We start from the raw sequence: 16,955 nt of genomic DNA, 5'->3' as shown, positions 1-16,955 counted from the left end.
TGAACACTTCCAAGAAATACTCTCAATCAGTTTCACTTTATTTCAATTTAGTATTTACAACTTGTTATCATGAAAAAGTGCTGAAAATTCTAATGAATATATAAAATAGTTGTAAACAAGATGAAAACCATTAATAATTTGAAGAATCTTTGAAGAAAGAGCTGAGGAAAATACTATTATACTATTACAATTTTAAAAACTTGACCATGGATCCAGCCATGCAGCATTATGCCCACAAGCTTGCCACCCATTCCCAGCCCTACTGATAAAGTACCCCTCTGTGTGGTATTAGCTAACAGTGGGCTACCATGAAGTGTTCCCCAGTAGCTCAAGTGTTTCTCAGTAGCCATAGAGCTAGCAGGAAGTGCAGCTCGGGTGCCTCTCCACTCGTCTCATCAATGCAGCTTTCATTCTCCCTCGGTGGGGCAAGATGGAAGTTGTACAAAAGGACTACTGGTACTTCGTGGTACTCATCTTCATCCCTTTTCTTAAAGGTAAGGAGTTGATATTTATATTTTTTCAGTTTTTAGTAGATCATTGTTTCATGAATGGCAATGACAACACTTATTGACAGTTGGAAGTGGCTGTCACTGATTCTTATTTACTTATGTATTGATATAGTGTCAGTTTATCAGCTTTGACTAATCATCTGTGATATTATGTTATAAAATTCCTCTATTCTGTTCCCTTTTAGTTAAATTGTTTGGGAAGATGATAGAAAAGCTTGTTTTTGTAAGTTTTGTAATACTAAGACATTATTCTAAACCTGCCAGAGCTCTCCCAAGGCGTCACTGGATTTCAAATCAGATGTCATTCAGCCCCGATAAAAGGCTTTGAAAAGTTGGAAGCTTGATCACTGACTATTGTCAGTTGTGTTTATGCGTAGTGGCTCAAATTAACCTAATTACCATTACTCAAGGGATGGCCTCAAAGCTGTGAAAGGCTGTTATTAACTTCAAGTACAGGCGATATAGAGGAAATACACAGCTTTAATGCCACATTTCATAGGTGTAAACATTGTTAATCAGAAGTTTGGCTTTTCTAAGTGGAAAATATAAAATATTTATGTTACAATGCATACAAATCATTATTTGTTGTGACTAGTTTAGATTTGCTGGTTTAGTTTAATTTTATATGAACATGAAAGACACATTTGCATTTATAGAAGTCATGATTTCTAAATTGTGATAAGTTGAATAAAAAGTTGAATGCACTCTGTCCAGTTGCCATCCCCCAGAGTCAGACTGCTGTTACAGTTCGTCTGGAGGAAGGGATGGTTCTCGACTGTTTGTGCCCCTGGGGTGGCAACCTCAGCATGGTGTCCTGGACTAAAGTACCAGACAAGGATCCGATAGCTGTTTTCCATCCAGAGTTTGGAATGGCCTTCTCTTACCATTACCGAGAGAGGGTAGAATTCCTCAGGACCACTCCTATGGATGGAAGTATATCCATGAGGAACGTCACACACCAGGATATTGGGCAATACCACTGTTCTGTTCAGACGTTTCCTCAAGGCCCCTGGACCAGGAACATTCAGGTGGAAGATTTAGGTAAATGACATGCAGAAAAAACCGAGGTGCAAAGTTTGAGCTATCTGATATCTGCTGTGTGACTGAAACAGAATTTCTGCTGAGGAAGTGAAACAAAGTAAATTATGCAATGCAATCATTTCCCCGGTGCTTTTTTTTTTTTTTGACACCCTTCTCATGCATGTCCCCCTACTTCCTGTATTCACAGATGAGCCACCAGAGGAAGAAGATGAAGATGGCACAGAGCCCCCCACACCAGAGGTGATTGAGGCAGACACAGAGTTGGTAGCAGAGCAGAACAGCAACCTGACCCTCAGCTGTAATCACAAGCACAATGGTACAGTTTACCAGATCATTCTGGAGAGGATGGTGCATGGCCATCCCTGGGACATCATTGGAGTGTGTAAGAAGGTAGAAGGGGGACTGGTAGGTGAGGACTACAGTGACAGGGGCAGGATCAACTGCGCAGATAGCCTGGATATCAGTCTGCACCTGACAGGTGTGGCACAGGAAGATGGTGGTTTCTACCGCTGTACTTTCAACACAGATGCTGGCATGCGGACCACCACTATGCTGCTCACTGTGCCCCCTCCAGGTACAAAACCACATCCTCATGTTAAGTACAGTACAATATAATTCACACATATATGGCAGGATGATAAATGGTTTCTCTTTCTTAAAGTGATTTATGGATGTAAATGCGTCTCACAGACAGCAGTGATTTATGAAACATAATGAATACATTAAAGTGATGCTTGCGATCTTTATCATATATTCAGCAGTGTTTGCTGTATATGCAGACAAATCTTTGCTGAAACCACATCTTGGTGTTGTATGTCTGCTATGGTGTCTGTGTACCGCAAGTAGTGCATGTACACTTTGATGTGATGTTGTGAGTCATGAGAAAACAGTGAGCCTCAAACAAATAGGTCAAATGCCACAAAGACTAATACATAGATGTGTTTTGTCATTTCATTGCACAAGAAAACATTGTTTTAAAGCTGTTTTGGTCTCTTTTTCATTCTCTCTTCTCACATTTTATTATCAGGTTACTTCAGCCTGTCTACTTACATGATGTATATTTATATTGGAGCTGGAGCTGCTGGACTGATTTTACTCATGATCATCCTCATAGTAGCAGTGAAGCACAGGTAAGATCCTGCTTCTTAATCAAACAAAACTCCATGGTAAAAAGCACATCTGTCTATTCACTGACATCAAGTGCTTCTATCTTTGCTGTTTGAAACAAGTGAGTAATACTGACAAAATCAAATTGGATGATTTTAGTGAGCCTACTGCCACGCAAGCAGCTCTGCTTTGAGCTACTGTAAATGCTAATGTCAGCATGCTAACAGGTTCACAATGGCAATGCTAACATGCTGATATTTAGCTGGTATAATGATTCATGGTATCAACAGGCCACACAGCTAGTACAGTAATTTGACACATTTATTCTTATTTCAGATAAAAATGTACTGATAAATTATTATGAATACTAATGTGGGAGGTTGCATCTTGCATGTGATATTGCCCCATTTGTTAACTTTGTCCTGATAATTACCACAGGAAGAAGAGCAGGAGAGAGGAGTACAGAGTGAAGCTGCACCCGTCTCAGAGACAGGTGAGATTAATCATTACATCTGCGCTTGTCTTTACAGTAGACACTTTTGAGACACTTTCGTACCTTCTCTTTTGATATTGTGTTTAATTACAGAACCATTACACTTGCCTATTAATCTTATTTAACACAGCACATTCTATCATCATGTAACCAGTTATACTGTAATATAACTGACATTATAATAGCTTTTAGATAATGCTGTGCAGCAGCTTGTCAAAACGAAGCATAAATGGTTGAAAATGTAACGTTCGTATCTTACAAGTCATTGCTAATGTAGCAGAAATTATTAATAGTGATTATTTTTTCATATATTGAGCTATCTTAATAGTATTAACTGATTATGTTGGTTGGTCATTCTATAATAAATATAAGCTGTTTAATGTAATTTTTTATGCTGTGTGAGGATTTTGATCCTATTTCAAGGGGCATTTTATTACTAATTGGCAAAGCTGTTGTACTATCAGTCATTACATTATCCCCTCCCACATTTCTTTGTCTAATACTTAAAATACTAACAAAAATCTACCCCATCCTCACAGCCAAACTTCTATGAGAACGTCCATGTGTGTCCCCGTTTCGCAAAAAGGTCCAGGGAGATAATCAATTGCCCAGTGTATGCCAACCTGCCGTCTGTGCATCCACACAAAACCAAACGTCAGCTTCATAACAAATGAGCGAACATAAACATGATGTACTGTATAATGTGAACGTGTAGGTTTCATCTGTCAGAGCTGCCTGTGTGCCCTCAGCTAACAAAGCACATTCATATACTTTATATATGAGCAAAAATAAACGTATATTGACAGGCGCAGATTATAATTATTTATGTTGGAGTTGTTTTTTTAATAAGATGCCAAGATCACATTGACAATGATTAATTATTCATACTGTGGTTTGAAATGATTTAACAAGCTGGTGCTCATGTAAGTCTTAGAGGGCTGACAGGTTTGTTTGGGTCCAGCCCTGCTCCCACTAATTAAGTGAAGTATGTGCTGCATAAAATTACTGTTGAAGAAATATTTGTTTTGGGCAAAACTATATTTGACTGCAACCCTCACACAGAAAGAGCAGACAAAAGCCTGTACAATCATTCTTTTCACTCCCCTAAACCCTGAGTAAAACGATTGACAAAAGCCTGTGTAATTGTTGCTCTCCTTTTACTTTCATCCCTCCTGGTTTCCATTCAAAGCTTGACAATGGTGTCTAATCATCTAACGGAAGAGAAAAGCAGTCACTCAGCACTGTACCATCACTTGAGACTGTTGCATTCCCCAAAGGGCTCTCCGTCTAGGATGGCTGCATTCTAGTTACAGCACGGTCTTGTTATGAAAGCTAAACTCTAATTAGCTAATCCTGTGCTTCAGTTTGTTGCCCCTCATACTTATGCTGTCTATCTGTTGTATATTGAATGTATGGATGTTGTTTGTTTTTTTATTCTGCTTTAGACAATGTCATTTTAAAAAGCTATTTTTCATGATAAACAGGTTTCCACATATATACTGTATATTCATTGTTTTTATTACTGAGCTTAATTATATGTTCTTGTAATTTCAGGCTTATTGGTAGTGCTTTTATGCTGTGTGTTGTTTATGTGTTATCTGATCAATTTATCTCCATAGAAATGGAGGCAGTGGCAGAGAGAGTAATGGAAATGTGGACTATTCTGCTAGGACACAGGACAAAATGTGGACAAGGTGGAAATACGGAGCTTAAATGGACAATGTAGTTTGGAATCAAAGGGTTTTTTTTGCCTTCTTTCTCTCTTTTTGCTGACTGTGTGATGTTGTGTGTGACCAGCGATACTGAAATTGATGCGCATGTATGTTAATGACTCAATGTGGTAAAAATAAAACATCATCACCACTACTTCATTGATTTCCTGTGGTTTGAGCGGAAAAAACATTTCCTGTGTCAAAGATCTATACCATTTTGGTAAAATGTAGCTACTGCCAGCAGCTGGTGATATTTTCATATTTAATGTACTGACAGTTGAGTGGTATCAATCGTGTCACCTGACTTTTGGCACACAAAAAAAAAAAAAGTCAAAATGTCAAACTATTAATTTAACTGAATTGTACTTACCTTGCATTCAGCATTCCTGATGACAAAAAAAATGCTGATACATGATAGAACATTCAGTTTATTACCTTTTTATCATCAAAAACATTACATATGTACACTTAGTGAAAACTGTAGTCCTACGCTCAATGTATTGAAAGTGCTATAAACATATATTCTGACAGAAACACGAAACATTCTGGATACAAACACAATCGTATAATCGCAAGAACCAAAAAACCATGATGACACATCAAACCTACAAACAAGATGTACTGTGAATGGTTACCAAAAAAAAAAAAAAAAAAGATAAAGTCAACTAGAACTTCCTCCAGTTACCTCAGTGTGTTCGGCTGAGATGCTCCAGATGAAATGGAACTATTATACATACATTTATTAACCACATTTAAGCTAAGACTTATCTAGGGCAGAAATGTGGCCAGATATGTTGACTGTCTCTCTACAATATGTGTGACCTTTTTGTAGATGGGCACTTTGTTTGGTTCAAATTAATGTAAAGTTTGTGTTCTCTTAAATACAATATACACAATAAAGTGACAAAATTAATTTGAACACAAAATAAGTGCTTTTACTTCATATCGATTTCTACAGGAATCTAGTATCTACTGCATTTCTAGACATAAACTCAAGACAGAACAATAACAAAAAAGTGAAATAAGTGATTAAGTTTGACACTGAAGGACTGCTTTGCTGCCTCAAACTGATTGTCACTGGAGTCTGATTTCAATGTTGTTGGTGGAATTTCTGCTGATAGATAGAATTTAAAAGGAAATGACGCACTTTCTGATGGTGTCACACACCACAAACCAAGGTGTCACAAACTTAAACTGGTTAAGGTGTTACTTTGACTTTCAAGAATAACATCACATTTACAGTAACAGCTGGGTCTACAGTATTTCAAGAGAAGGTTAAGACTTTTCAAACTGTTCTGAAGGTACAGAGCTCACTATGTCCACAAAGGTAAACTCAACAACCCAAAGATGACGCTTTGGTTACAGTCTCACACTGCAGTCTGTGTCAGAAGGCACTTCTTACTTGAGGAGGATAATGCAGAGAACATTATCATCACAGCGGTTGTATATTCAGCGACTCATTTCACTCACATGTTACAGATGGGATTTACTGAAACTATTTTGTAGGTTTTCTGTTGACCTGTTGTTGGCAGTTTTATAACGACAAGGACCACTAAAGTTTAAACTGTTGCTAAATGATGAAGAACAAGATGGTACAGTATCTGCATCAGAATGTAGTGTGTTTTAATGCCTTACAATTTGAAATGTTAAACAACATTTTAGGAAATATGCTTTCTTGCTGAGAGTTAAATTAGAAGAAGAACAGTTTCATATCTCTACAGTTAATATGAAGCTATACTACCAGGAGCAGTTTAGCTTAGCTTAACATTAGAAACAGGAGCTAACAGCATGGCTTCTCTGTCTAAAAGTAACTAAATCCACCTACCAGCACCTCTAAATCTCTCTAAATAACATATTACATCTTGTTTATTTGTACAAAAAACCAAAGTGTAGAAACAACCTGTAAAATTGTAATTTTAAAGGTGCTGGTGGACAGATTGTATTACTTTTGGACAAAGTTAGTCTAGCTGTATTACTCTGTTTCTAATGTGTACAAAGCTAAGTGAACTGGCTGCTGGTCTTCTTATCTAACACTCAGCCAAAAGGTTGTATTCCCAAAATATAAAACTATTCTTTAAATGATGGTTCTCTGTATTTCTGGCACAACTTCACCCTACTGAAAAGATGTGTGGAAAAGAAAGCAGCACTTATGAAGGACAATACAGCAATGTAGTTTACTGAGTTTTCTAATTCAAGTGAAAGAGAGAATAGTATTGTATATTGATGGTACTTTTTTCAGAATTTAAATCTTACATAGCTGGCTGATTGTCCTAACTGAAAACTGAGTCACAATGGCAAAATTTCACAAGTCAGAAACATCACTTCTTTCCTTTTTGCTAATAAACCAGTTATCAGATAGAGCAGGAAAGCAATTAAAATCTAATTGCGCTGCTAGTGTAACGTAAGGTTGGCAATTTAAAGGAGACACTCCGAGAAGGTTGAATTGAATCATTTCTGACATGACAGTCAATTCCGAGAATATATCCATGCACATTTCTGAATGACTTTTTCTGTGTTGGCTGTAACCGATTATAAGGGTTTTAGCTGATTCATCACTGCCATCAAAATAGAGCGTTTTTTTGTGTAAGGCATTGATCAATTTCACATTCTTGAGAGAACACAAAAGTGTGGGAGGATTATATGACAAAAATGGTGGAGCTTCTCTTGAAATGGTATCTGAGGCTGTTCATTATTGGAACAAGCCCAGTGTGATTTCATCAAGTTTTTGACCAAAAGCCTTCTTTAACATTGATTTACTGCAGACCTTGGTGTGTTAGTACCTTGTAAGGTGTAGTGCTTCAAAAAAAAAGAGGTGTCATGCTGACTTGAACAGCATAATGGCAACATAAAACACTTTAAAACTACATTTAAAGGATTTTTGGTGCAATCTTTGACGCTACTGCTGCTGTCACACAACATACAAAAAAGAAAAGGACATCATCGCTTTGCAGGAGACCTTCTCATGTACCACTCGCCCTACAGTTGACACTATTTTTTCAGTATCACCAAGAAATGATATATTACACATGTCACTATACATATTTCTACATCCTCTCTACAGTGGTGGTTAAAGTGTCCAGTTTTGGTGGAGCAATTCTTGTCATTGAAGGGGTCTCAGGCTGCAACTGGATTCACCTCCACTAGAGGGCGACGGTGCCTCTTCCTGGTGCTGACTCTCCTGTTCATGTTCATGTTCATCTGACAGAAAGCTGGGGAACGTCTGTGCTCGGGGGATAAAAGTCATTGTCATGCTGGTTCCTGTGGGGTAGAGGGAAGGGAGGGAAGGGAGGGAGGGGGGCGGGGGTGAAGGATGATTCAATTGAATTTCTTTAAAGGGATGAAATAAGATGATCTGTTTAGGTTAACTGACCCTCACAAGAAAACAATATGGTATATTTCAAAGACAATACAGTAGATGCATGATATGCCAACTGTTGCTTAGCTACTGTCCACACTGATGTCTTTATATACAACAAATACTGCTAGGATAATCCTGCTTTTCTTTCCTTGGGTCAAAAGATCTTCTGAAGCTCTATCTGGTGTAGGTGGTTCACAGATAACACAAAAACAAACTTTACCACAATAACAAATCTGAGGTGAAATCCACCTTTCACCTCAGATAAACAACTTAATTTCAGAGTGATCTGTGGTGTCTCATCTTCTTGGACTCTCTGCTGGTGTCTTCTCTCTGTCCCCGCTGTCTCCCTCTCCACTTTAATTTAAATTAATTGGTTCAATTTGTTCTGCAGTTCATATTGGTTAACTGCACCAAGAGTAATGGATACTTGAGGGTGGAGGGCTGTTCTGTGCAACCATGAACCCATTAATAATATATTAGAATGCTGTTTGGAGATGTGCATGCTGAGGTAGGTTGAGGATTAAGTGGCTGGCAAGCTGCTGATCATGCACCGAACAAGGAGGAAGTGGCCAATGATCAATATTTCAGGAGGTGCAAAACCTAATACAACACTGTCATCAACATTAACTACCACCCCTTCCAACTTATACCATATATAGTACCTACTAATACAGCTGGCTGAGAGATGCTGATGCACATCAATACATTCATACATTTCAAATCCATTCACCTACAGAGTTTAATTGAAATTTGATTAACAAATTAAATTAGACTTTAGTTTCCTATAAGCTGTTTTCTTCCAGGGTCACATTGATGAAATTGACAAAGAGATCATTTTCTCTTCTGCTCTCAGTGCTAAAGTGCTTATTAGCAAATATGATTTTAAGCTGAGCAAACCATTCATAATAAAGGAAACACACACATACACACACACACACCCACAGTGCCTCTACTGTGTGGTGCTGGCAGCGCCAGTCATGATGCCACCAAAGGGAATCGGGCGCAGACCGCGAGACGCTCTGCCAACTCACCACGACATGGAATATAAAACATGACCCAGTCAGCTTGGCAATCAATGTCAAGTGGCTGTGTGAGTGCATGTCAGAGCCACAGAGAGCAGAACGAGTCTAGTTTTAAAAAAAGAAAAAAGAAAAAAAATGTGAAGACAGTGAGGAGGAAAAACAAAGAAAAAGCATTTTTCTGTGTGAGTTAAGGAAACAGCTTGCAGGAGGAGGCAGGAAGAGGGGCTGGTGTGGGTGTGAGGATGAGACCAAAACAGTACCAGCCATAACAGGTGAGTCATACACTCACACACCTCTGTCCACAAGCTTCCCTTTCCACCACTCCCTGAAATAAAGAAAAATGAGATAAGGCTCCAGCTTAAGGTTTTGCTAGTTAAATGCAGCTAGTCCCATGTTCTAGAAAAAAAACACTGCAACTGTGCAGGTTAAAAAAAGGGGGACACTTTCTCTCCCCTTCCCTGTTGTACTTAATAGATTGCTGAAACGACTGGTGCGTACCCAGGCATATCCTTTTCACATCTTTGCCAAGACAATCCCTCTCCTCAACCAAGGCCAATTTGGGCTGCAAAAAAAAGGAGGCAGGGAGCCCAGTGCAGACAGAGAGGGTGAAACAGATCTCATCAGCTCCTCAGTCATAAACAGCAGTGTCCGTTGTGTGATGCCAGACCCCTGACGAGAGCCACGTTTTTGGACAGGACACTCCAATGTACACACACTTGCATAAAAAAATAATAAAAAAAAACAGCGAGGGAGAGAGAGAGATGGTGTCAGCATACCTCCTCCACTCTTATCCCTGTGAGAAGCAGACAGTGATTTGTCAGTGCCTTTTCATTACCAGGGAAGGTCATGTCATCCTATCTGGCCTGGGGTGGCAGCTGCTGGGCCGAAGCAGGCAGGACAGGCAGGGAGGGCACTCACACACACTGACAGATACAATGGTGGGTCCAGACACACACAAGCAGCTATTCATGCATTCATGTAGGCACACACACCTGTCGGCACCTTCCTTCCTCACAGTGCGATAACCCAGGTGGCATCCTAGTAACAGCTGTAACCGGAGAAAGAGAGCCTGCCTGTGCCACAAACTCAGGATTATGCAAGACTACTGACATCCAGCTTTGTGTCTTTTGTGTAGTAGAACAGCCACAAGCAACAATACACTGGAACAAAAAAAAAAAAAGATCAATCCAACTCACCCTAAAGATTGGCTTAGTTCATTTAAACCTGGATTCAAATGTTGGATGCTGATGACTGAGATTAAAAACTTTCCCTGGTGAGTCCACGCATCTACCAGAAAGAGACTGAAACAGTTGACCTCAGTTTTACCTTGCTGTAATGAATTTTTCATGGGATTCAGTTTTTGCATCCACATCTACTATGTTCCATGTCGCCTGTTGCAGATAAGGCACTGTTATCATCCTTTTCTCCTATCATCTTGTCCCCATGCCTTTGATACTTGCTCCCTCTCTGTAAAATCCCCTCGTATCACTCCCAGCCGATCAAACTAAGAACAGCGCTCCATTCCATTAGAATTGCTAATGCTATGGCACTAAACTGTGGAGCACAATGAAATGCGTGTGTGTGTGTGTGTGTGTGTGTGTGTGAGAGAGAGAGAGAGAGAGAGAGAGAGAGAGAGAGAGAGAGAGAGAGAGAGAGAGAAACAGATAGAGAAATAGCAAAAAAATTACATCAAAATCAGTCCACGAAAAAATACAAGCATCCTTGTCCCTTTTCCATTCCAGTATCAGAGCTGGTAATTGAACCATTTATGACAGGCGTGGTGTTTTGCTCTTTTAACTCAAAAACTTTAAAGTACACTTATTTCTTTGCATCAGCAAACTCAGAGAATACAGCAGTTTCTGGGAAATAAAAAAGGGTAACATTAAGGGAAGTGAAAGTGGGAGGCAATAGAAAGTAGATACATTGTCTTAGTGTCGAGTTTCTGCAGATTAAAGCAATTATCTCAGGTTTAGTTAAAAGTGATTTCTTTTGAGGACAACATTTTGTTTCAAGAGCAAGATGATCAGTGCAGAATGAGTTTTTTTCCTACACCACATCCCTCAGTTTCTTTTAAATAAAATACATTTGACGATTATTACTCTCAATTATGGCAAACAAGGCTTCTGGGAAGCACTTTTTGAGAAACTTCCAGTTAAATAAAAAGCAGATGTGAATAACAGTACATTAAAATAAAGGAAGTGCAATGCTTTACTTGCCAGGTCCCCCGTTATAACTCAGGATGAGAAATAAACAAAAAGGTGAATAAACCTCAACGGGACAGGAATCCGTGTTCCTTAATTATTCCCCTGGACCCGCAGGGTATTTGAAAGTAACCCGAGCATGACTCAGCAAATTGACTGTGCTGATTGGATATTCATCATGCGCGCGGTGATAGAGCCAAGGAGCAAAAACCAGCCAGCCATCATGCTCCAAAAACCTGATTTCTTACCTCTATTTATATCCAATCATTATTTCAGTTTAAGTAATATTAACATAATTACTGAAAAATCTAATTAGATATACCTTTCTGAAAGCAAACACCTAATACCATAAACTGGAAACACTGGTAAATACTGATTCCTGGAAATTTCAGGAAGTTCCTACAGTATAAGTAGCTGCTTTGAAGGTGTTATTTCAGTAGTTTATAGGAAATGTGCTCATTATAGAATTTTAGTATATAAAGTATATAAAGTATATAGTGTGCTTCATATCTGTGAATCATACTATATCTGTATCTGTGATCATAATAAAGAAGATGTAAAAAGAGCTCCAGGGAGGTGGAGACCTTCTGCCAATGAGGAATCAGTGAATCTACTGTGTATGGCTCTGCTCGTCTAAAAATGGCTTGGAGCCGTTTCGCTAAAAGCAACAGCAGCACCTGACATGTGTGAGCTTCTCCTGACATGCCTTTCACAGTCCAAACAAACCCGTGTCACCGCAGGAGTTAAACTCCTGTCACTCCCTGGAATCACCTTCTCTTCCTCCTTGTCTGACGAGACCTTTCACTGCGTCCTCAAACACACTGATGCATTCAATTTATTCATGGGGGGGAAGCAGGAGAGATAATGGTAGCGCTGAATGTGTATTAGCAGCGGAAGGAGAAGGTGGAGGGTTGTTCCAGCTCGGACAGACACACAGAGAAAAGTGTGGGAGGAGCAGTGGAGATGCCAGGGTGATGGATGAGGGAGAAGCTCCTCTGCTCACCAGAGTTTGGAGAGGAAGAGTTTAAAAGGAGAGTTTACAGAGACTGGGCCTATAAATAATGACCCTGGCATGCCCAAGCTTCTCTGTTGACTGTATATAAATAAAAAAAAACATGTTGGTGTTTGGAATGGAGGACTCCCATTTTGCTTTTAAGCTTATCAGGCCACAATTAAATGATAATGAAAAAAGAAACCCGGCCTTAGCTTCTCAAAAGAAAATGATGACGTCAGAACGACTTTCATCTTTGCCTGGCTTTCTGTTTTGCTCTATCAGTGAAAGCCAAAAGGCCCATAATCCTCAGATAAGTCTACTAATCAACTAATACCATGGACACAGCGTAATCTCATCAGCTCACTAATCACCTTTCTGCCTCTGGTCTATATCTAGACATTAACACACAAACACAAACTCCCTTATGTGTGTGTGAGTGTGTGTGTGCATACATTAAGTGCACACAAAGGACATACAGTGCTGAGACTGAATGCAATGGAGCATCTGCTGCAATATCAGTATATTTGTTGTGACATTAATCTATCTCTCTCTCTCCTTCACACACACACACACACACACACACACACACACACATTAACACACACAGACATGAGTACTTTACTTCCAACGCCACATGCAAACAATGATTTATCTGTGTGTCTCTGTCACTGTGTTGTTGATCAAAAGAGAAAACAATAACGTTCAAAACAGGAAATGAATACTGTTCTGACTTCAGTTAAAACATTATGATGAAATGAATAAAAGCTAGAGCAAGTTACTGATTGATTGATCTGTGAATGTTACCAGTATTAATGAGGCCAGGCTTTACTACAGTAGAGCTTAATAATAATTGTGTCCTCTTCTGGAGGCCAAACATCATAAATAAGGACATTTTTAAATACTTGCATACTGCCAGAGTTTAATAGCAATATGTTTCATTTATAGACTTTTGTAAGGCACCAAATTCATAATATGAAACAACATCTTTATACATACTAGAGCCACGAGCTGCAACAACCAATAAAAAGGGCTGCCAAGTCACAAATACCTTGGGCAATTAATGATGAAAAAACACCCTTAAAATGAGACATGAAATGTATGTCAAAGTCCATAGATTGAAGAGTTCAAATTAGATATAAAGGGAGGCAGATTGGATTTGTGTATCTATATACATATATCAATTTTATGATTTAATTCATTTCAAAATTATCTTCTCTCATTCTATTTCTTCATCTGTCTTTCCTTCACATCCGGTAAAGAAATAGCAACACTGTGCATATGATAATTAGTAACTCCATGCCTGTACCTTGGTAACTGTAGAGATCTCCCACGCTGTTCTGACGCGTGATGTGCTGCCAGTAGGCGCTGCGTGGCAGGGAGATGGACTTGGTTAGCATCTCTCTGGAGTGGATCTGAAACAGAAAGAGAGAGAGCTTGCAGTGTCTCTTCACTTTCTGCCACTCACTCACAACAGGGGGAAAATGCTCTGCGTATGTCAGTACACAGAGCTGTATATATATATATGATGTTTTACCTCTGGATGGATGCGTTTTAGGTTTCTATTTGCAATGTAGAGCTAAAGGCTTCATTTTACAGCAGACTGCAGTTCAGCATGCTACAAAACTATACAGTATGTCATTACTTCATCAGGAAAGTGTGATCTAAATCTACAATGATAAACATACTACTTCTTACACATACTGTAATGCAACTGTGAATGGTCAGTTTTGTATTGCTATCGGTGTGATTTATAGAACCCAGGGTAAATTCTGCATTTGGAGATGTTCCCAAATGGTGGGGTCCAAGAGCATGGCCATATGGTCAAGGCTCATCAAACACTAGGCAGGCCTACATAAATAAAGAATACAGATGATAGCTGGGAGGAGGGGAGGCAGGAAGGAAGGAAGGAGGGAGGAAGGCATGGATGGGTGTTGTGATGGAAGGAGGGAGCGGAGGCCAAGACAGTGGGGTGTCAGAGGGCTCCGGGTCCAACGTAGCACTTTTTAGGGAAAGACCAGGCAGCACATAGAGGGAATAGTGTATTCTTGAGTGTGTGTAAAAATCATGATTTCTTGCTTTTGTGTTCGTTTATTGGTTTCTAAAAATAATTCGGCCTCAGTGAAATGCTTGTTTGATCAGCTTAAATCGAACAGGCAGTGTGGAATGCATTAAAATAGCAGAGAAAATAGGCTTTTTAAAATTAAAGATCAGTTCCAAAAAATGATGTGTTAGTGTGTGTTCAGATACATGTTTTCTGACATCAAGTGATACTTTAGCTATGATATGAAAGTGACGCACTCTATGTATGCACTAAATAATTATTCCTGGAACAATGGGATGTTGACACTCATTAGCTGTTGGCAGTAAAATGATATAACTGCGGGTTTCAGATACACAACCAAAATGCAACAACAACAACAACAACAGTAAAACTGTACCTGGGAGCTCTTCTCCATTTCCTCCATCATCCTCTCATGCTGCTGGGCAATGGCCAGCGTGGCTGAGTGGACCCGCTGGTAGATCATCTCGCCCTCCCGCGTCTGGAACGTGAACAAACCCTCTCCTGTGTCACACATCCTGCGCCAAGAACACACACACATAGCGAGAAAGAGAGAGAGAGAGAGAGAAGTACACACACCTTGATCACACTAGCTCTCGGATTGCTGATTTACAAAGATGCATGGTTGGATGTGCACTTACAGAGAGGCACATTGATATAATAGCCCACTGAAGTCAAATACACACACACACACATACATGCATGAGTAGATACAGCACAGAAACAGAGACACATTCACAGAGGCCACCTGTCACATCATCGCCTGAAGGGCTCTGCGGCAAATGTTGATATCCTGGGATGTTTTGGATATCCAAAGTTGCTTTGTTAAAGTTTTGATGGCATTTCCAAAGTTTTTCCCCCCTCCGAGCGTCAACAATTCACACGCATACACACACACACACACACACATATTTGCATGCACACAAACCTTCCTGACTCGAAAGTGAACCAGGTGGAGTCTCGACCGTATCTGCGGAGAGAGCTGAGAGGCCACATGACGAGTTTGAGGCGAGCGTTGTGAATGTCCCATAGGTAGATGTTTTCATGGGTGATCTGCATGGTGCATTCCCCATAGATGTCCAGGTTAGGGGTAGGCATCAGGTACACATTGAAGCGTTCTGGAAAAATGTACAAAAACTTGCATCACAATGGCATAAAAGTGGTGAACTCAGGATACTGTTAAAGCAACCATAAATGTTTTTCAGAGATCAGATTTCATTTAAATTGTGTTTTGCATAGGAGGTACTGTTGGTTTACAGCAAGTAGCCCTATTCAACTAATGTAGTAATCTATGTTATGGCAAAAACTGCTCAATTTAAGTAAACAGCAATCCGTCATTCAATCTAGAAAATTTCAAGAGCTTCGCAAAAAATGTCGATAACTATGATGAAACTATAGCTCACATGAGGAAAGGAATACCAAGAGTTACCTCTGCTGTAGAGAATAAATTCATTAGAGTTACCAGCCTCAAAAACTGCCAATTAATGGCCAATTAACACCTCATATTAGAGCCTGCATCAGTGCTTCCCAGAGTACAAGCAGCCGACACATCTCACTGCATGAATCAAGCCTTCATGGTCGAACTGCTACTACTGCACTACTGAGGGAGACCAGTAGGAAGTAGAAAAACACCAGGAATGGACATTAAACCAGTGGAAATCTGTGCTTCAATCTTATGAGTCCAAATTTGAGATTTTTGGCTCCCACCGACATGTCTCCCTGTAAGAGGCAGAGAAGGTGAACGGATGGTATCTGCATGTGTGGTTCCCACTGTGAAGCATGGAGGAGGAGGTGTGATGCTTTGCTTGTGATACTATTGGTTCAGGGCACACTTAACCATCATGTCTACCACAGAATTTTGAAATGATACACCATCTCATCTGGTGTGCACTGAGTGGGACCACCATTTGTTTTTCGACAGGACAATGACCTAAAACATACTTCCAGGGCTATTATTAAGGGCTGACCAAGAATGAGAGTGATGGAGTGTGGCATTAGATAACCTGGTCTCCACAATCACCTGACCTAAAACCACCTGAGATGGTTTGGGATGAGTTGGAATGCATAGTGAAGGAAATGCAGCCAACAAGCTCTCAACATATGTGGGAACTCCTTTAAGATTGTTGGACAGGCTTTCCAGGTGGCGAACTCATGAAGCTGGTTGACAGAATATTGTCATTAAGGCAAACAGAGGCTACTGTGAGGAACTTAAAATATGAAACATTTGTGTTTAAGACTTTTTTTTTTTGCTAGTTATTAGTTAGTTAGTTATTTCCTAGTTTTGATGTCTTTAACCACTTAACACACGCCCCTGTTTTTTATGCTGTTAGCCTAAACGACATGCCCAAGTTGTGAGCAGCACAGATCCCACATAGTTTGAGACTCAGAGATGTGTCTGGTATCATTGGAAAGGAAACACTCTCAGGATTCTTGTAAAAGTGTCTGTGTGATTCTGTGAC

General features: G+C 39.7%; 2 protein-coding genes across 2 annotated transcripts in view; one reads left to right on the top strand and one right to left on the bottom strand.

The window, feature by feature from the left end:
- The first annotated feature begins 411 nt into the window (after positions 1-411).
- Positions 412-4,364, top strand: cd226 (CD226 molecule). The gene is made up of 6 exons (XM_053342672.1): positions 412-494; positions 1,224-1,550; positions 1,738-2,124; positions 2,578-2,680; positions 3,096-3,150; positions 3,690-4,364. The coding sequence occupies exons 1-6, from the start codon at positions 431-433 to the stop codon at positions 3,822-3,824; spliced, it is 1,071 nt and encodes a 356-aa protein (XP_053198647.1). The 5' UTR covers positions 412-430; the 3' UTR covers positions 3,825-4,364.
- Positions 4,365-7,962: 3,598 nt separating this feature from the next.
- dok6 (docking protein 6) overlaps positions 7,963-16,955 on the bottom strand; it is a 46,568-nt gene continuing 37,575 nt past the window's right edge. Inside the window, exons 6-9 of the mRNA XM_053342666.1 lie at positions 15,425-15,614; positions 14,876-15,014; positions 13,744-13,849; positions 7,963-8,120 (exon numbers count right to left, since the gene is read on the bottom strand). Of these exons, the coding sequence (XP_053198641.1) occupies positions 7,963-8,120; positions 13,744-13,849; positions 14,876-15,014; positions 15,425-15,614 (593 nt within the window). The remainder of the gene's footprint in view (positions 8,121-13,743; positions 13,850-14,875; positions 15,015-15,424; positions 15,615-16,955) is intronic.

The sequence above is a fragment of the Scomber japonicus genome, chromosome 21, assembly GCF_027409825.1.
Source record: "Scomber japonicus isolate fScoJap1 chromosome 21, fScoJap1.pri, whole genome shotgun sequence".
Classification (NCBI taxonomy): Eukaryota; Metazoa; Chordata; class Actinopteri; order Scombriformes; family Scombridae; genus Scomber; species Scomber japonicus.
This window is presented reverse-complemented; position numbering and strand designations above follow the sequence as displayed.